This window comes from Pseudorasbora parva, chromosome 13 (assembly GCF_024679245.1).
Source record: "Pseudorasbora parva isolate DD20220531a chromosome 13, ASM2467924v1, whole genome shotgun sequence".
NCBI lineage: Eukaryota > Metazoa > Chordata > Actinopteri > Cypriniformes > Gobionidae > Pseudorasbora > Pseudorasbora parva.
This window is the reverse complement of record NC_090184.1, coordinates 3,187,407-3,209,411: the sequence shown is the minus strand read 5'-3', so window position 1 is coordinate 3,209,411 and position 22,005 is coordinate 3,187,407. Positions and strand designations below refer to the sequence as shown.

The window sequence follows — 22,005 nt, the reverse complement described above, 5'->3', positions numbered from 1 at the left end:
TATTTGTGTGCGAGTGTATGTGTGTCTGTTTGCATGTAAGTGTGTGTGTGTGTGTGTGTGTGTGTGTGTGTGTGTGTGTGTGTGTGTGTGTGTGTGTGTGTGTGTGAGCGAGCATGTGTGTGTGTTTGCGTATGTAGGGTCAGCAAGATTATTTTAGTGTTTTGAAAAAATCTCTTATGCTCACATTTGATCAAAAATACAGTAAAAACGAATGTATTCATTACAATTTAAAACCACTGTTCTCTATGTGAATATTAGTAAAGTGTGATGTATTCCTGTGATCAAAGCTGAGTTTATCATCATTACTCCAGTATTCAGTGTCACATGATCCTTCACTAATCATTCTTATATGAGGATTTGATGCTCAGCAAACGTTTATGATTATTATCAGTGTTAAAAGCAGTTGAGCTGCTACATATTTTTATGGAAACATTGATTGTGTTGTACAGGAATCTTTGATCATTTCAAAAGAACAGCATTTATTTTAAATAAATGTACTATAAACAAAAAATATAATGTATTTGTTGGTTTTGGTCCAATTACATTTCTCGAGCCCTGCTTCATTTACCTGCAGCCTAAAGAATGAAATACTAGAGCCGATGTGGAGGAGAGGGCGTGTGTGTGTGTGTGTGTGTGTGTGTGTGTGTGTGTGTGTGTGTGTGTGTGTGTGTGTGGCTAGCTAGATTTACTGTTGCATGCTGGGCAGAAATGGGGTCTGAGCTAGTGAAACACTCGCTTTTTTCACGGAGCAGGTACATGCTGAAGGTCACGACCTACCTTTAGGGAGAGAGTTCAAAGGGAGGGAAGTAGAGCGGCGGAGACCGATTCCTAGAGATCGCGATCAGATTCAGAGTCCTGGAGACTAAAGGTGCTGGGTATGTCCTGGCATTAAGTAATTTAGCACCAAGATACGCTTTATCGCTAAAACATTATTCCACCGTTCATATGGTCTCCCACTCAAACATACTCTTATTATCTCATTAGTAACATAAATTAAGCTCATAAACTCTACGGCTAGCAGGATGTGCACACATATGGAATCAGATGATAAGATAGATCAACATTTCTCAGGAACGGCTTTATTAAAAACTCTCGTGTGGATGTCGGCTCTAAGCTCTAAATTCATCAACAAATGTCATTTTACACACCGATTGAGCTGTGGTATTCATGATATCGTTCTGCTCAATCAATGCTGTCAATAGCTGTGAGGTCAGCTGTGAAATCTGTGCTGTACTGATGAATTGTGTGTGTGTAGTTTCAGTGAGGATGGGATGGAGGTGATGGAGAAGCTGATCTATCTGTTCCGTAAGTTTCATCAGTTGAAGGTCAGCAATGAGGAATACGCCTGCATGAAAGCCATCAACTTCCTCAACCAAGGTAAAACGCCCCTTAGACACATTCATTTATAGTTACAGTATAATGCAACAGACCTTACAGGGTTTGACGGTAAGGCTTTTAAAAAAAATTTAATTGATTCTGATTTTATTATTATATTTATTGTAAGTGGCGATTGATATTGGATAATGTATAATGACGTAACAAGGTTGAGCTGTTGATGCTTGCACAGTCAAATGGAAACAAATGAGCGCAGCTCACACAAAAAAACTCGGTTATAGGGGTGATGAATTGAGAAATCAACTTTCCCTTGAGCTTTTGATTTATAAAAGGTCATGGTAATATGCGAATATCCTGTACGTTTCAGAGCTGAAAACTTCCTTTTTAGTGAAAGAAAAGCTATTAAAGGGGTACTTCAGCGCTGGGAAGATGAATCTGTATTTAAACTGGGTCATCAATGTAGTAGAAATGTGAAATTATTTTTTAATTTGGTGCCTTCTAGACTGAGAAAAGACAGAAAAATTATTTTTGTCCCATGGGGATGAAAGACTACAATTCCCAGAATGCTTCGCTGCCCTTTGAGGCCATTCCCAAAGCCACCAACTTGATTACAGTGACTGAGTTAGAGAAGACACTACAATTAAAAACTGAACGTGTGTGTTCAATATAATGAGTGAGTCTCCGCGCGAGTATCACAGCACTGAGCACTAACTGCAGGAGTGAAAAAAATTAGCTGATGAGCTCTCGTGATGAGAGCTGAGGTAATCGCGACTACACTCGCGGCATACATTAACAACGCGAGTTCAGTCTGGCAAGCTTAACTTTCATAGAAATTAATTTGAGAAGTTAGAAGACTTACATTGCTCACCATAGCTCCGTTTAAATGAGTGTCTGTAGCTGAGAGCTGAGCAGCTCTCCCTGCGAGCTGAGTGTTATCTCCATCCCCCATGCGCAGATTCAAAACATGCGGAAATGGCTCCCTCTGCTGGCTGTAGTCTTTAGCCTTTGGGCAAACATTAAACCCTGGAGTATATTCAAATGATTGTGCTTTCCCCCCTCATATCCCCCTGAGATGAGAGATTTATGCATTTTATTTCTGGAAAAATTCCTCCTATGATGCAAATTGACGATATTTGCATCATAGGAGGAATTTTTCCAGAAATAAAATGCATAAATCTCTCATCTCAGGGGGATATGAGGGGGGAAAGCACAATCATTTGAATATACTCCAGGGTTTCTACTGATACAAAGCCATATGCTAATCGCTGAAGTAACCCTTTAATGACACCAGACCTAGAAAACGAGGCTCTCAGAATGTCACACCTTGATGTCAGCGTGTGGTGAAACACCGCCTCTACAGAAGAAGAGCAACGCCTGATTCTGTAGCCCAGCCCACCAACTCTTGCCACTGACATACACAGGCCTACATAGAGCTAAACCGGATCGAACTTCTAAACAATAAACATGCCGCATAAGCTTCATTCAGATTTCAGTATTATGAATGTATGGATGAACTTAAAGGGTTACTTCTGCGATTTAGCATATGGCTTTGGATCAGTAGAAACCCGGAAGTATATTCGAATGATTGTGCCCCCCTCATATCCCCCTGAGATGAGTGTTTCAACTTTTCAAATGAATTCCTATGAAAGTTAATCTTCCAAAGGCATGAAATCGAAACGCTCCAGACTGAACACGCGCTGAGAACGACTGCCGCGTCCACGCTTACCTCAACTCTCCTGATGAATGTAATCTGACTCCTCTTACCTCAGCTCTCCTGATGAATGTAATCTGACTCCGCTTACCTCAGCTCTCCTGATGAACGTAATCTGACTCCGCTTACCTCAGCTCTCCTGATGAATGTAATCTGACTCCGCTTACCTCAGCTCTCCTGATGAATGTGATCTGACTCCTCTTACCTCAGCTCTGCTGATGAATGTGATCTGACTCCGCTTACCTCAGCTCTCCTGATGAATGTAATCTGACTCCGCTTACCTCAGCTCTCCTGATTTCCGCTTACCTCAGCTCTCCTGATGAACGTAATCTGACTCCGCTTACCTCAGCTCTCCTGATGAATGTGATCTGACTCCGCTTACCTCAGCTCTCCTGATGAATGTAATCTGACTCCGCTTACCTCAGCTCTCCTGATGAATGTAATCTGACTCCGCTTACCTCAGCTCTCCTGATTTCCGCTTACCTCAGCTCTCCTGATGAACGTAATCTGACTCCGCTTACCTCAGCTCTCCTGATGAATGTGATCTGACTCCGCTTACCTCAGCTCTCCTGATGAATGTAATCTGACTCCGCTTACCTCAGCTCTCCTGATGAATGTAATCTGACTCCGCTTACCTCAGCTCTCCTGATTTCCGCTTACCTCAGCTCTCCTGATGAACGTAATCTGACTCCGCTTACCTCAGCTCTCCTGATGAATGTGATCTGACTCCGCTTACCTCAGCTCTCCTGATGAATGTAATCTGACTCCGCTTACCTCAGCTCTCCTGATGAATGTAATCTGACTCCGCTTACCTCAGCTCTCCTGATTTCCGCTTACCTCAGCTCTCCTGATGAACGTAATCTGACTCCACTTACCTCAGCTCTCCTGATGAATGTGATTTGACTCCGCTTACCTCAGCTCTCCTGATGAATGTGATCTGACTCCGCTTACCTCAGCTCTCCTGATGAATGTAATCTGACTCCGCTTAACCCAGCTCTCCTGATGAATGTAATCTGACTCCGCTTACCTCAGCTCTCCTGATGAATGTAATCTGACTCTGCTTACCTCAGCTCTCCTGATGAACGTAATCTGACTCTGCTTACCTCAGCTCTCCTGATGAATGTAATCTGACTCCGCTTAACCCAGCTCTCCTGATGAATGTAATCTGACTCCGCTTACCCCAGCTCTCCTGATGAATGTAATCTGACTCCGCTTACCTCAGCTCTCCTGATGAACGTAATCTGACTCTGCTTACCTCAGCTCTCCTGATGAACGTAATCTGACTCTGCTTACCTCAGCTCTCCTGATGAATGTGATCTGACTCCTCTTACCTCAGCTCTGCTGATGAATGTGATCTGACTCCGCTTACCTCAGCTCTCCTGATGAATGTAATCTGAGGCCGCTTACCTCAGCTCTCCTGATGAATGTGATCTGACTCCGCTTACCTCAGCTCTCCTGATGAATGTAATCTGATTCCGCTTACCCTAGCTCTCCTGATGAATGTGATCTGACTCCGCTTACCTCAGCTCTCCTGATGAATGTAATCTGACTCCGCTTACCTCAGCTCTCCTGATGAATGTGATCTGACTCCTCTTACCTCAGCTCTCCTGATGAATGTAATCTGACTCCGCTTACCTCAGCTCTCTTGATGAATGTGATCTGACTCCTCTTACCTCAGCTCTCCTGATGAATGTAATCTGACTCCACTTACCTCGGCTCTCCTGATGAATGTAATCTGACTCCACTTACCTCGGCTCTCCTGATGAATGTAATCTGACTCCTCTTACCTCAGCTCTCCTGATGAATGTAATCTGACTCCGCTTACCTCAGCTCTCCTGATGAATGTAATCTGACTCCGTTTACCTCAGCTCTCCTGATGAACGTAATCTGACACCTCTTACCTCAGCTCTCTTGATGAATGTAATCTGACTCCTCTTACCTCAGCTCTCCTGATGAATGTAATCTGACTCCGCTTACCTCAGCTCTCTTGATGAATGTGATCTGACTCCTCTTACCTCAGCTCTCCTGATGAATGTAATCTGACTCCATTTACCTCAGCTCTCCTGATGAATCCAATCTGACTCCGCTTACCTCAGCTCTGCTGATGAATGTAATCTGACTCCGCTTACCTCAGCTCTCCTGATGAATGTAATCTGACTCCTCTTACCTCAGCTCTCCTGATGAATGTAATTTGACTCCGCTTACCTCAACTCTCCTGATGAATGCAATTTGACTCCGCTTACCTCAGCTCTCCTGATGAACGTAATCTGACTCCTCTTACCTCAGCTCTCCTGATGAATGTAATCTGACTCCTCTTACCTCAGCTCTCCTGATGAATGTAATCTGACTCCGCTTACCTCAGCTCTCATGATGAATGTAATCTGACTCCGCTTACCCTAGCTCTCCTGATGAATGTAATCTGACTCCTCTTACCTCAGCTGTCCTGACGAATGTAATCTGACTCCACTTACCTCAGCTCTCCTGATGAACGTAATCTGACTCCGCTTACCTCAGCTCTCCTAATGAATGTGATCTGACTCCGCTTACCTCAGCTCTCCTGATGAATGTGATCTGACTCCTCTTACCTCAGCTCTCCTGATGAATGTAATCTGACTCCTCTTACCTCAGCTCTCCTGATGAATATGATCTGACTCCTCTTACCTCAGCTCTCTTGATGAATGTGATCTGACTCCTCTTACCTCAGCTCTCCTGATGAATGTAATCTGACTCCACTTACCTCAGCTCTCCTGATGAATGTAATCTGTCTCCACTTACCTCAGCTCTCCTGATGAACGTAATCTGACTCCGCTTACCTCAGCTCTCCTGATGAACGTAATCTGACTCCGCTTACCTCAGCTCTCCTGATGAATGTGATCTGACTCCTCTTACCTCAGCTCTCCTGATGAATGTAATCTGACTCCGCTTACCTCAGCTCTCCTGATGAATGTGATCTGACTCCTCTTACTTCAGCTCTCCTGATGAATGTAATCTGACTCCACTTACTTCAGCTCTCCTGATGAATGTAATCTGACTCCGCTTACCTCAGCTCTCCTGATGAATGTAATCTGACTCCGTTTACCTCAGCTCTCCTGATGAACGTAATCTGACTCCTTTTACCTCAGCTCTCTTGATGAATGTGATCTGACTCCTCTTACCTCAGCTCTCATGATGAATGTAATCTGACTGCGCTTACCTCAGCTCTCCTGATGAATGTAATCTGACTCCGCTTACCTCAGCTCTCATGATGAATGTAATCTGACTCCGCTTACCTCAGCTCTCCTGATGAATGTAATCTGATTCCGCTTACCTCAGCTCTCCTGATGAATGTGATCTGACTCCGCTTACCTCAGCTCTCCTGATGAATGTAATCTGACTCCGCTTACCTCAGCTCTCCTGATGAATGTGATCTGACTCCTCTTACCTCAGCTCTCCTGATGAATGTAATCTGACTCCGCTTACCTCAGCTCTCTTGATGAATGTGATCTGACTCCTCTTACCTCAGCTCTCCTGATGAATGTAATCTGACTCCACTTACCTCGGCTCTCCTGATGAATGTAATCTGACTCCACTTACCTCAGCTCTCCTGATGAATGTAATCTGACTCCGTTTACCTCAGCTCTCCTGATGAACGTAATCTGACTCCTTTTACCTCAGCTCTCTTGATGAATGTGATCTGACTCCTCTTACCTCAGCTCTCATGATGAATGTAATCTGACTGCGCTTACCTCAGCTCTCCTGATGAATGTAATCTGACTCCTCTTACCTCAGCTCTCCTGATGAATGTAATCTGACTCCTCTTACTTCAGCTCTCCTGATGAATGTAATCTGACTCCGCTTACCTCAACTCTCCTGATGAACGTAATTTGACTCCGCTTACCTCAGCTCTCCTGATGAACGTAATATGACTCCGCTTATCTCAGCTCTCCTGATGAATGTGATCTGACTCCGCTTACCTCAGCTCTCCTGATGAATGTAATCTGATTCCGCTTACCTCAGCTCTCCTGATGAATGTGATCTGACTCCGCTTACCTCAGCTCTCCTGATGAATGTAATCTGACTCCGCTTACCTCAGCTCTCCTGATGAATGTGATCTGACTCCTCTTACCTCAGCTCTCCTGATGAATGTAATCTGACTCCGCTTACCTCAGCTCTCTTGATGAATGTGATCTGACTCCTCTTACCTCAGCTCTCCTGATGAATGTAATCTGACTCCACTTACCTCGGCTCTCCTGATGAATGTAATCTGACTCCACTTACCTCGGCTCTCCTGATGAATGTAATCTGACTCCTCTTACCTCAGCTCTCCTGATGAATGTAATCTGACTCCGCTTACCTCAGCTCTCCTGATGAATGTAATCTGACTCCGTTTACCTCAGCTCTCCTGATGAACGTAATCTGACACCTCTTACCTCAGCTCTCTTGATGAATGTAATCTGACTCCACTTACCTCAGCTCTCCTGATGAATGTAATCTGACTCCGCTTACCTCAGCTCTCTTGATGAATGTGATCTGACTCCTCTTACCTCAGCTCTCCTGATGAATGTAATCTGACTCCATTTACCTCAGCTCTCCTGATGAATCCAATCTGACTCCGCTTACCTCAGCTCTGCTGATGAATGTAATCTGACTCCGCTTACCTCAGCTCTCCTGATGAATGTAATCTGACTCCTCTTACCTCAGCTCTCCTGATGAATGTAATTTGACTCCGCTTACCTCAACTCTCCTGATGAATGCAATTTGACTCCGCTTACCTCAGCTCTCCTGATGAACGTAATCTGACTCCTCTTACCTCAGCTCTCCTGATGAATGTAATCTGACTCCTCTTACCTCAGCTCTCCTGATGAATGTAATCTGACTCCGCTTACCTCAGCTCTCATGATGAATGTAATCTGACTCCGCTTACCCTAGCTCTCCTGATGAATGTAATCTGACTCCTCTTACCTCAGCTGTCCTGACGAATGTAATCTGACTCCACTTACCTCAGCTCTCCTGATGAACGTAATCTGACTCCGCTTACCTCAACTCTCCTAATGAATGTGATCTGACTCCGCTTACCTCAGCTCTCCTGATGAATGTGATCTGACTCCTCTTACCTCAGCTCTCCTGATGAATGTAATCTGACTCCTCTTACCTCAGCTCTCCTGATGAATATGATCTGACTCCTCTTACCTCAGCTCTCTTGATGAATGTGATCTGACTCCTCTTACCTCAGCTCTCCTGATGAATGTAATCTGACTCCACTTACCTCAGCTCTCCTGATGAATGTAATCTGTCTCCACTTACCTCAGCTCTCCTGATGAACGTAATCTGACTCCGCTTACCTCAGCTCTCCTGATGAACGTAATCTGACTCCGCTTACCTCAGCTCTCCTGATGAATGTGATCTGACTCCTCTTACCTCAGCTCTCCTGATGAATGTAATCTGACTCCGCTTACCTCAGCTCTCCTGATGAATGTGATCTGACTCCTCTTACTTCAGCTCTCCTGATGAATGTAATCTGACTCCACTTACTTCAGCTCTCCTGATGAATGTAATCTGACTCCGCTTACCTCAGCTCTCCTGATGAATGTAATCTGACTCCGTTTACCTCAGCTCTCCTGATGAACGTAATCTGACTCCTTTTACCTCAGCTCTCTTGATGAATGTGATCTGACTCCTCTTACCTCAGCTCTCATGATGAATGTAATCTGACTGCGCTTACCTCAGCTCTCCTGATGAATGTAATCTGACTCCGCTTACCTCAGCTCTCATGATGAATGTAATCTGACTCCGCTTACCTCAGCTCTCCTGATGAATGTAATCTGATTCCGCTTACCTCAGCTCTCCTGATGAATGTGATCTGACTCCGCTTACCTCAGCTCTCCTGATGAATGTAATCTGACTCCGCTTACCTCAGCTCTCCTGATGAATGTGATCTGACTCCTCTTACCTCAGCTCTCCTGATGAATGTAATCTGACTCCGCTTACCTCAGCTCTCTTGATGAATGTGATCTGACTCCTCTTACCTCAGCTCTCCTGATGAATGTAATCTGACTCCACTTACCTCGGCTCTCCTGATGAATGTAATCTGACTCCACTTACCTCAGCTCTCCTGATGAATGTAATCTGACTCCGTTTACCTCAGCTCTCCTGATGAACGTAATCTGACTCCTTTTACCTCAGCTCTCTTGATTAATGTGATCTGACTCCTCTTACCTCAGCTCTCATGATGAATGTAATCTGACTGCGCTTACCTCAGCTCTCCTGATGAATGTAATCTGACTCCTCTTACCTCAGCTCTCCTGATGAATGTAATCTGACTCCTCTTACCTCAGCTCTCCTGATGAATGTAATCTGACTCCTCTTACTTCAGCTCTCCTGATGAATGTAATCTGACTCCGCTTACCTCAACTCTCCTGATGAACGTAATTTGACTCCGCTTACCTCAGCTCTCCTGATGAACGTAATATGACTCCGCTTACCTCAGCTCTCCTGATGAATGTAATCTGACTCCGCTTACCCTAGCTCTCCTGATGAATGTAATCTGACTCCTCTTACCTCAGCTGTCCTGACGAATGTAATCTGACTCCACTTACCTCAGCTCTCCTGATGAACGTAATCTGACTCCGCTTACCTCAGCTCTCCTAATGAATGTGATCTGACTCCGCTTACCTCAGCTCTCCTGATGAATGTGATCTGACTCCTCTTACCTCAGCTCTCCTGATGAATGTAATCTGACTCCTCTTACCTCAGCTCTCCTGATGAATATGATCTGACTCCTCTTACCTCAGCTCTCTTGATGAATGTGATCTGACTCCTCTTACCTCAGCTCTCCTGATGAATGTAATCTGACTCCACTTACCTCAGCTCTCCTGATGAATGTAATCTGTCTCCACTTACCTCAGCTCTCCTGATGAACGTAATCTGACTCCGCTTACCTCAGCTCTCCTGATGAACATAATCTGACTCCGCTTACCTCAGCTCTCCTGATGAATGTAATCTGACTCCACTTACTTCAGCTCTCCTGATGAATGTAATCTGACTCCGCTTACCTCAGCTCTCCTGATGAATGTAATCTGACTCCGTTTACCTCAGCTCTCCTGATGAACGTAATCTGACTCCTTTTACCTCAGCTCTCTTGATGAATGTGATCTGACTCCTCTTACCTCAGCTCTCATGATGAATGTAATCTGACTGCGCTTACCTCAGCTCTCCTGATGAATGTAATCTGACTCCTCTTACCTCAGCTCTCCTGATGAATGTAATCTGACTCCTCTTACCTCAGCTCTCCTGATGAATGTAATCTGACTCCTCTTACTTCAGCTCTCCTGATGAATGTAATCTGACTCCGCTTACCTCAACTCTCCTGATGAACGTAATTTGACTCCGCTTACCTCAGCTCTCCTGATGAACGTAATATGACTCCGCTTACCTCAGCTCTCCTGATGAATGTAATCTGACTCCGCTTACCTCAGCTCTCATGATGAATTTAATCTGACTCCTCTTACCTCAGCTCTCCTGATGAATGTAATCTCACTCCTCTTACCTCAGCTCTCCTGATGAACGTAATCTGACTCCGCTTACCTCAGCTCTCCTGATGAACGTAATCTGACTCCGCTTACCTCAGCTCTCCTGATGAACGTAATCTGACTCCTCTTACCTCAGCTCTCCTGATGAACGTAATCTGACTCTGCATACCTCAGCTCTCCTGATGAATGTGATCTGACTCCGCTTTCCCCAGCTCTCCTGATGAATGTAATCTGACTCCGCTTACCTCAGCTCTCCTGATGAATGTAATCTGACTCCTCTTACCTCAGCTCTCCTGATGAATGTAATCTGACTCCGCTTACCCTAGCTCTCCTGATGAATGACTCCGCTTACCCTAGCTCTCCTGATGAATGTGATCTGACTCCTCTTACCTCAGCTCTCCTGATGAATGGGATCTGACTCCGCTTTCCCCAGCTCTCCTGATGAATGTAATCTGACTCCGCTTACCTCAGCTCTCCTGATGAATGTAATCTGACTCCTCTTACCTCAGCTCTCCTGATGAATGTAATCTGACTCCGCTTACCCTAGCTCTCCTGATGAATGTAATCTGACTCCTCTTACCTCAGCTCTCCTGACGAATGTAATCTGACTCCGCTTACCCTAGCTCTCCTGATGAATGTAATCTGACTCCGCTTACCTCAGCTCTCCTGATGAATGTAATCTGACTCCGCTTACCTCAGCTCTCCTGACGAATGTAAGCTGACTCCGCTTACCCTAGCTCTCCTGATGAATGTAATCTGACTCCTCTTACCTCAGCTCTCCTGACGAATGTAATCTGACTCCGCTTACCCTAGCTCTCCTGATGAATGTAATCTGACTCCGCTTACCTCAGCTCTCCTGATGAATGTAATCTGACTCCTGCTGCGTTTGTGCCGTAACTCTCGCTTGGCTCACTCACATTATATTGAACACATACGTTCAATTTTTAATTGTAGACTCTGTTCTCTAACTGAACTAAATGATTTAATGAAAATTAACAGAACGGTAGGGGCGGTGCCGCGGTGGGAAAGTGATCCAGTAGTGGTGGCTTTGGGAGTGGCCTCGTAAGGCAGCGAAGCATTCTGGGAGTTGTTGTCTTTCATTCCCATGAGACAAAAATAAATTTTCTGTCCTTTCTCAGTCTAGAAGGCACCAAATTCAAAAATAATTTCACATTTTCTACTACATTAATGACCCAATTTAAATACAAAGCTTAATGCTAAATCCCTGAAGTAACGCTTTAATTTTTAATGAATATCCAACTCATATGGGGAAGACACTGCGCGTTTGAGCCTTTATTTTTAATTTCATAGAATTGCATTGTTACAGATCGTTTGATATCTACTGATTAATGTGTAGGCCTACGTGTCTAACTGAACATAACTCAGTACGCTGTCAAAGGCTGAAGAATTTTTATTTGTAGGTTCATTGCAATTCGGATCAGATCGGACATGTATGGGTGAGGGCTTGCAAAGCCCAATGTTTTCCAGACGAGCTACCAAAGCGTAAGCCTGGCCTGCCCAACTGGCTGTCTTAAATAGTGCAATAACATTCCTTTTTTGATGCGCATTGTGCACTCTTGTGACTCTGCAGTGAGGTGTGTGTGTGTGTGCACAGTCGGCAGTTATATCCTCTGATCAGACAGGCCAAGTAATGAAAAATATAACATTCCAATTAATCGCGGGTGGATGAGAGATAAATCATTGTGTTTGTTTGATAAAGACATTGTGCGAGCCCTGTGGGATGAATCATTCCGGTTGCCGTTTTCCCACACACTTTCAAAACAATTCCTACATGTACTGAATCTCATTAAATATGCAAATCTTATCCAATCCTAGCCGTGGGCGTTTACTTCCAAGTCCCCAGTGACACGCCCAACAAAACTGAGCGTTCAGGAGAGAGCCCCACAACCAGTGTAGAAAATAGCCTATTACTTATTAGTTATGATGTTTTTTTTTATGTAAAAACCAATGGAACGCCATAAATTGACCTCTTACAACAGTATATATAAATAAAAAAAAAACGTTCATGACACCTTTTACATATTTCAGTTAAAAATTGAATTTTGTGGAATTTGTATATATATAATATATGATATGAGACAGTTAATCAACATCACAAGACCAAGAGTGCTGTTTCATTACTGAATGACATCTTGAACAAAATGGTTGAGTTAATGACTCATTCATAAAAAACTGACTCATTCTTGAATGAATCAGCTATTTGAATGAATCGTTTTAACAAAGGACTCAATGACTCACTCTTTAAGATGGACACTTGCCGCCACCTACTGTCCTTATAGTGTCTTATTATTCCAATCAAATTTATTGATCATATTTAAGAATTTAAAATAAAAGATGAAGCATATATTTAATAAGATTAGGGTAAAGAAGCTAAAACAATTCCTTCAAATATATATATATATATATATATATATATATATATATATATATATATATAAAATGTGCAGATTTAAAATATGCCAAAGCCAATAGATCACTGATGAGAATATTGCTTCAGAATAAATTATATCTACAACACACAAATGCTATTTTTCCGGACAAGCAACTTTTTGTACTCTCACAAGTGAATGACAGATTTACCCATCCGAAAGACAAGCACATCTACTTAATGTCGAGCCCTGCCTTATTACATGACAGCTGCATGAGCACTCAGATATAGAGAATAATGTATATATAAACATGCCATGAAATGGAAAAGCACTGTGTTTTTCAAATGTTTGAAGTCCTCAAATTTCCAGCATCATGAAATTTCTTTGTTGGTCTAGATATCCGTAGTCTGACCAATGTGACCCAGCTGGAGCAGTTGAACAAGCGTTACTGGTACGTTTGTCAGGATTACACCGAGTACAAGTACCCTCACCAGCCCAAACGCTTTCCCGAAATCATGATGTGTCTGCCTGAGATCCGCTGCATTGCAGGTAAGTCCGGAAGAGACATCATATTGTTTAATTTATAAACTGCAGTCAGAAACTCAGATGTTCTCCACTCGTTTTTTTCAGGGAAGTTGGTCAACATCCCTTTGGAGCAGCTCCCCCTGCTGTTTAAGGCAGTATTGCACTCCTGTAAGTCAAGTCTGAGCAACTACAGGACCGGCTCCGCCCCCTGTGTGACAAAGGGCACCGCCCCTGCCAACTAGCCCCGCCTCCTTTGAAAACACCCTCCCCATCTAATTGCACGGGGGCGGGTGTTATATTTGGGGGCACCTTCCTCCTCATCCTCCTCTCATGAATGTGATAAGAAACTATTTGATGCATTTTGTTTAGATTAGTGTTGTTTTTTCTCTCTATTTATTACCAGACAGAGCTGAATGTATGTTGATCCACACTGTGCACATGCTCCTTTTCAGATGAAAATGCACAAAAAGCGCGGTGGATTTCACACGCTTCAGTCCAACTGCGATATGTGACGTGTAACCACTGATCGGATTAGATCTACTGCTTGGTTTTATTTTATACTTCTATTCACTTTCTTTTGGGTGCTGATAGGGACAGGTAAGTATAAAAGGATTTGTTTAATTGAAAACTACCTCAGGAAGAAAACCTTTCACGTACTATCTCTCTTTGTCTCTGTTTCGCAGCCACTCGAAAGTTAACGTCGACGTTGTGCCTTGAGTTTGAGGCCATCTTGTCATTTATTCGGACCTCGAGCAGGCGCTCAGTAGTCGTGTAAACTCTTAACACATGGTCTTTATCACGATGGAGAGCGTGATCGTTTACACAAAAGAGAGGTGTACGTGTATGTTTCACAATCATAGGCTGAGGACGAAGTGAGGATTTTACTTGACAACAGAATATGTGTGTTAATATTGTTTATGTTGATTTCTTACTTTTTATTTTTTATGGTTTTGACCAAAGTTTTATGCAAATTTGGAGGGAAGTAAGCCCTGCTCGGCTCACCCTTATTTCTGGGGAGAATAAAACATTTTGTTTCTGACTTAGTATTTTTGTCTAGCTTTCCAGTATTAATATCTACACATTTTTAGATCAAGATTAGGGTTGCAAAGGGGCTGAAAACTTTCCAAAATATTCCAAAAATTTCCCCAAAAATCCTGGAAGTTTCCAAAAATTCCAACCCAAGATACATGTACTTGAGAAGCAAAATTATATTTAGTATTGTTTGCTGAAATATATACCAAAATGAAGTGAGTTATTAAGAAAAAAATGAACTTGCTTGATTTGTTTCTTGTTTTAATCATAATTTAACTTAATTTTGATAAAAAAATTTCACTTAATTTGACATTTTGCTTGTGTCTTGATTTAGGAATGTTCGTACTGGAAAATAAGACAAAAATACTAATTAGGAAAATATTTTTTGTACGAGATTAAAACCGCACACTACACACGGTTTGCACTCAATCGGGCAATGAAATGTGGTGTATGGGCTTAATCTGAATTTAATTGGATTTTAATCTGAACTATTTATCAGATGAAATTTAGCATTGAAGAGATTCAGTCACAAATGGTCTCAAGTGATCAGGGTTAGCATCAGATTTGTTTGCAAAGTTCACAAATAGGGTTGCAAAGGGGCTAAAAATGTCCAGTAAATTTCCAGAAACTTTCCAAAAGTTTCAGAAAATTTCCAAAAAATCATGGAAATTTCTTGTAAATTTCCAAAAAAGTTTCAGAAAATTTCCACACAAAAAAGTCTCGGAAATATCCAGTAAATTTACAGAACGTTTCCGAAAATTTCCACAAAAAAAAAATCCTGGAAATCCTGGTAATTTCCCCAAAATTCCCAAAAATCATGGAAAGTTTCTAAAAGTTCTGGTAATTTCCCCCCAAATCCTGAAAATCTTCCAAAAATCCTGAAAAGTTTCCCAAAAAATCCTGGAAAGTTTCTGGAAACTTTGCAACCCTACACTCAAACTACAATAAAGGGAGGAATGGATTTCCTCACAGTGTAGTTCAGGCCTGGTCTGCTGCTGGTTCCTCCCTCACATCTGAAACAGGGTAAAGTTACTGTTTTTCTAATTCACTCGCATCTCTCTCAGATATCGCAGCGGTGATGTACTTGTAGGTTTAGTAGTTTTTGTAGTATTATTCTGGACATCGTAGGTCCTTGTTAGAAGTTTTCTTTTTATGAGTTCGGGAAGGGGGGAGTGTTATTTTGAAGGGTGTTTTGTTTCGGTTTTGAGTATAAGATGCAATGAGTTTTACTGTAAACACAAATCGAGGGAAAAACCATGACTGAGATGCTAGAGATGCGATGCCTTGGAGAGTTTCGTCGATTCTTTTCTTTTGCTGAGGCTTTTATCAGTGGATGCGCTCATCATTTCAGACATTCCAAACACGTTCGATATGCGTCGAGTAATGTTTACATATTTGCACCAGACAATGACAAAGGGGCTCAAACCAAAGACGCACGTTCAGCCTGGTAACGGCCCGTCTCAAGTGCAGCTAAACCAACTGTTACCGTTCTGTCCGTATGCCGCTTTGCGTGTCCTTAATCCTAAGCGTTTCATTCATCGTGTCATCCATCCATCCCCTTCATTTGTTGTCGCTTGATTTTGTACGTCGTAGATACCGTGAATGTTTTGTTTTCGAGTGTGAGCCAGCTAAACTCAGACTAAACTCCTGATACGGTGGAAGTGTTTGTTACAGGTAGCAACGCCAAAACACGCCGACGTAGGCTGTGATGCTAGAATAGCGTGGAACAACCTCACACCATATGAATGTCAGGTTTTAGCTAGAACAGAGGCGAACCTGCTGTCAGACCTGCTTGTTTTGATCGGCCTCATTCTCTGGAAGAAACTCAGGAATTTTCTTATTTTTGATATGAACGGTTTTGGTGTTTAAGGGAAGCCTTTGAATCCCGTAGCAGAGCCACACTCCCCATTCAGGCCTTTTTGTTTTCTTTGCGTATTTTACAAAGCGACCTCGTTTGTTTCTTTTTATACATTTTTCATTTGAAGCTACCTCTTGTGTGTGTCATCATGTAGCGTGCTTTCATTGAGGCAAATTAATCGTTATTTATTGGTTTCAAAGCAGCAGTGATCCTGTTTTTTTCTTTTCTTTGTCAGTTTCATACGCCATTCTGGAAACTTCAGAGATTTCAAGAGTGTAGTTCCCACCTGTTCATTTTCAGTCATCTCCTCGAAATAATCATTAATTTCTGATATATGGCCTGATGTTAACATCAGATGCTGCTTCACTGAAGACTGTTTCTCAGTGCAATTATAACATGTGAAATGAACAGTATTATATTCCTAGTTGTAAACACTGTTTGTGAATTGTTTTCATGAAGAATGTATTTTTTTGTCTGTACGATTTTATTATTATTTCTCAACTGTTTACAAGTTTGTTGTCAGTTCATCGTAATCATGTGAATGCTTTGACACTTTTCAGCCAATCAGATTTCTTTCACTTGATTGTTACGGGTATCCTGATTGGTTCTTGAAAGACTATCAAAGTGCTGTCGTAGCCAGAGAGCTTATCTCAATCTTATTTCTAACCGTTCTCTTTGGAAATTTTCTTGATCCAGTGGAAAAAGAAACACTGATGAATGTTGGGGCTTGAGCAAACCATACGGAGCCAGAAGAGAGCTTTGAAAACATGGGTGATTATCTCAGGGAACAGACGCGCTCCTGAAAACCCCACATCAACACTCGCACATGCTACGTGAAGTGTGTGTTTTTGGGAGTGACGTCTGAGGTGCTTTTCCTAACCCGTGCCACAAAGCTCTTCTTCTGCTCCTCTGACTTTTACTACCTGTGAAGAATGTGACCCATATGTGTTATAAAAGCATGTTTAGAATGTTTTAGGACTTGAAACCAAATAAATGTGAATCTTATGCAACTGTGAAACCACGTCTTGTCATGTTTTATTGTTCAGCATCGCAGCATGAACCATAGAGAACTAAAATGTGCATCATGAAAAAAGGTTTTTTGTGTGTTTGTATCTAACAGAATATTAAGCTCATTTTAATTTAAACACATTCAACTGGTCCCATATCAGAGGTCTTGATCTTGACTTTAACTGTTGAACTAATATCAAAGTCATTATGGTAAAAAAAAAAAAAGTATTGGGACACTCCTCCAAATCACTGAGTTCAGGTGTTCAATCCCTTCATGGCCACAGGTGTATAAATCAAGCTCTAGGCCTGCAGACGCTTCTACACACATTAGTGAAGGAATGGGTCGCTCTCAGGAGCTCAGTGAACTCAAGCGTGGGGCCGTGATAGGCTGACACCTGTGCAATAAGTCCATTCCTGACATTTCCTCACTACTAAATATTCCACGCTCAACTGTTAGTGGGATTATAACAAAGTGGAAGTGATTGGAAACAACAGCAACTCAGCCACGAAGTGTAGGCCACGTAAAATCACAGAGCAGGGTCAGCGCATGCTGAGGGTCACAGTGCGCAGAAGTCACCAACTTTCTGCAGAGTCAAAAGCTCCAGACCTCCAAACTTCTGTGGCCTTCAGATGAGCTCAAGAACAGTGTAGAGAGCTTCATGGAATGGGTTTCCATGGCCGAGCAGCTCATCCGAGCCTTACATCACCAAGAGCAATGCAAAGCGTGGGATGCAGTGGAGTAAAGCAGCCGCTACTGGACTCTAGAGCAGTGAGATGTGTTCTCTGAGTGACCAATCACGCTTCAGTCTGACAATCCCATGGACTTGCCTGAGTGCATTGTGGCAAGTGTAAAGTTTGCTGGAGGGGGGTTTGTGGTGTGGTTTTTTTTAGCGGTTGGGCTTGGCCCCTTAGATCCAGTGAAAGGAACTCTTAATGCTTCAGCATACCAAGACATTTTGGACAATTTCATGCTCCCAATTTTGTGGGAACAGTTTAGGGATGGCAATACCCCATAATGCCAATGTGAAAGAAGCTTGTTTGAAATCTTTGCAAATTTATAATAAAAAAAAGAAAAGAAAAGAAAAAAAATTCACATGTACATAAGTATTTACAGACTCTGCTCAATACTTTGTTGAAGCACCTTTAGTACCGATTACAGCCTCAAGTCTTTTTGAGTACGTTGCTATAAGCTTGGCACACCTATTTTTGGGCAGTTTCTCCCATTCTTCTTTGCATGACCTCGCAAGCTCCATCAGGTTGGATGGGGAGCTTTGGTGCTCAGCCATTTTCAGATCTCTCCAGAGATGTTGGCTGAAGTCTGGGCTCTGGCTGGGCCACTCAAGGACATTCACAGAGTTGTCCCTTAGCCACTCCTTTGTGATCTTGGTTGTGTGTTTAGGGACATTGTCCTGTTGGAAGACAAGCCTTCACCCCAGTCTGAGGTCCAGAGCGCTCTAGAGCAGGTTTTCACCGACTTGAGGCTGTAATCGGTGCAAAAGGTGCTTCAACAAAGTATTGAGCAAAGGCTGTGAATACTTATGTAGATTAGATTTTTTGTTTTAAATAAATTTGCAAAGATTTCAAACAAACTTCTTCCACGTTGTCATTATGGGGTATTGTTTGTAGAATTTTGTGGAAAATAATAAATTTAATCCATTTTGGAATAAAGCTATAACATCAAAATGTGTAGAAAGTGAAGCGCTGTGAATACTTTCCGGATGCAGTATAGTGTATATCTGATGTGATCTTTTTTCTTAGTTCCTCATCACATTGCAACAACACCAGAGCCAATGGATATACACACACAGAATAGTATATAATAAACTATCAAGAAATGTGTGGGGGAAATAGAAAATGAATATAGAAAATTATATTAATAATAAATTAATAAATGGGTCCTTTTTTATAGGAAGATTGGACAAAATTTATTATATTTTTAATAATACAACTCTGTTATAAAGTCACTGTTAGAAGAATTATCAAACACGTTTTTTTTTAAGTGACATTTCTTTTTATTTAGATATTATTTTCAACCAAGTTTTTCTGGCTGACATAGCTTTTATATTTCATTTCTTTAATTTTATTTAATTTATAAATGTTGCTACAATTTTGAAACCATTTTAATGTTTAATTAATGTGAATACTAGAAAATAAAATCACATAAATGAGGGTTTTATACTTTAAGATTTAATACACTGAACAAAAATAAGCCTTTTTTAAGATTTCTTTTTGTGTTACGAATTTTAGTTATATAGTATATATAGTAAAATTCCATTAAATTGAACTGAACAATCCTTATATTATTTATATTATGAATAAAGAATTTTAAATGGGTAAAATAATTTGAATACATTTTAATGGATCACATGATGAAATCAAAACGAAATGGTTCATTCCCTTGTTCCATTTAAATGTATACAAAATATCTTACGTTTTTTTTACTCATTTAAAATTTCTTGATTCAAATATGAATATGTTTATTTGATTGAATTTGATGGAATTTACTATACAGCTACAGGCTCTCTTTTTTTAAGTGTAACATCTTTGTGAAAGGAACACAAAAGAGCTCATAATATTTAGTTTACTTATGTGGCTCATTTTCCAAAGGTGTGTGTGTGTGTGTGTGTGTGTGTGTGTTTGTGTTTAAAAAGCAAAAAATGTTTTAGGCCCTATTATTTATGTAACATGCCCACTATAAAAACAGTCAGATATTTTTCATAAAAGACGTACATCTTCTGTATTTTTTTAATCTCCTCCCTTCAGGTTGAGCTGATATCATTTTGACCTGTCCTTACAAGTCAGCAAATTCGGCTCCTCACTAGTGGAGATGAGCTTGACCTCATGCGGTCACCAGCTTCCCCGGTTTGCTTGTGCCAAACACACTGGAGTTTCATCATTGAACACAAACAGACACCCAATGGCACCTCCATCAATCCAGCCCAAACTAAACTCTGCGCAGAGTCCATCATTGCTGAATGAACAATATTTATGCACTGATAGTGCCGCCTCACTGAGCTCCGGCTCGTCCAGGTCGTGTAAACACACATCTGACAGAGAGAGACGACAGCGCGCCTCACTGCCGACTCGGCAGGTTTTTAAGGTTGCAACTTGCATAAAGTTGCATATTCTAGATCAGGGTTTGTGAGGGAATCGCAGTCATAAAAAAGATAAATAAATAATAATGAAATAAAAACACTCAAAATAAAACATTTACTAAAAAAGATTAAATATTTTATTTGTTTTACATGCATGTTGTGAGACAATTTTCCAACATCAGAGAACGAGAACATGCTTTTTCTCTGACGAGTTTACACGATAATAAAGTGAGACACATCATATTATTATATTTCAAAGTAAAGAGGATAGTAATGCTATTATATAGTATTACTGTCACATGCCTGTCCTGTCTTGTGTGCACATGTGGGTTTTGTCATGTCTTGCATGTGCTCCTGTCATTGTCTGATCCCTCCCCCTTGTTATCTGATTAGTGTTGATTTCTCCCACCTGTTCCCTCTTTATTTCTTCCCCTTATAAGCTCCTTGTGTTTGTCAGTCTGTGTTGGATCCTTGTGTATGTTATGTCTGCGTCTTCCGGTTCCCCGTGATTTCTCTGTTGGTATGTTTTTGAGTTTATGTTACAGTTCTGATTATGTGTTTTTCCCCCTCGTGGGTTTTTGTGTTGAGTTAGGTTTTATTTTATAATAAATTATAATTTTCTCACTGCACTTGAGTCCTCGCACCAATTTCCTGTTTCCTCGTGTCCGTGACATAACAGAAGGATCCAACCACTTGAGGACTCAGCAGGACTTGTTTTTTTTTGTTGTTTTCGTTTTTGTTTTTGTTTTTTCTCCCGGTATCCTCCTATGGAGTGGGAGAAGAACCTGCGGGTAATGCGTTACCTGAACTCCCGGTACATCCGTCAACAGGGGACAGATGTGCAACAGTTCGCAGGCAGATTCCTCACGGAAGTGGACCATTTTAGACTCAATGAGGCAGAGTGGAAGGAAACTTTTAATCTCTGCCTCGACATGCCCCTCTCTCCGGAGGTAATGGATAGTATGGGGAGTCTGGGATTCTGGGAATTCATCAACCGCCTGGGCCCCAGTCCTTCCATGGTCCCAGTGCTGGCGGATCATATGCTGGTGGTCCCAGTACCTGCGGATCGTGTTCCGGTGGTCCCGATTCCGGCGGATCGGATTCCGGTGGTCCCAGTACCGGCGGATCGTGTTCCAGTGGTCCTGAAACGGAGGAGGAGAAGGAAGTCTCCCTCCGTGCCTTTTCCGGTGGTCCAAGTTTCAGTGGTCCCTGTGCCGGTGGTCCCTGTGTCGGTGGTCCCAATGCTGGCGGATTGTATTCCGGTGGTCCCAGTGCCGGCGGATCATGTTCCAGTGGTCCCAATGCCGGCGGATCGTATTCCGGTGGTCCCAGTGCCGGTGGATCGTGTTCCGGTGGTCCCAATGCTGGCGGATCGTGTTCTGGGTGTCCCTGTGCCGGTGGATCGTGTTCCGGTGGTCCCTGTGCCGGTGGATCGTGTTCCGGTGGTGCCTGTGCCGGTGGATCGTGTTTCGGTGGTCCCTGTGCCGGTGGATCATGTTCCGGTGGTCCCTGTGCCGGTGGATCGTGGTCCCAGTTCCGGTTG

The 22,005-nt window shown here is 42.3% G+C and overlaps 1 protein-coding gene across 6 annotated transcripts in view; it reads left to right on the top strand.

Annotated features, from left to right (window-relative positions):
• nr6a1a (nuclear receptor subfamily 6, group A, member 1a) overlaps positions 1-14,608 on the top strand; it is a 222,164-nt gene extending 207,556 nt beyond the window's left edge. For all 6 annotated transcript variants that reach the window (XM_067412430.1, XM_067412431.1, XM_067412432.1 and 3 more), the window contains 3 exons: positions 1,256-1,377; positions 13,341-13,493; positions 13,575-14,608. In XM_067412430.1, the coding sequence (XP_067268531.1) occupies positions 1,256-1,377; positions 13,341-13,493; positions 13,575-13,711 (412 nt within the window). In that variant the 3' untranslated portion in view covers positions 13,712-14,608. The remainder of the gene's footprint in view (positions 1-1,255; positions 1,378-13,340; positions 13,494-13,574) is intronic.
• Positions 14,609-22,005: the final 7,397 nt, after the last annotated feature.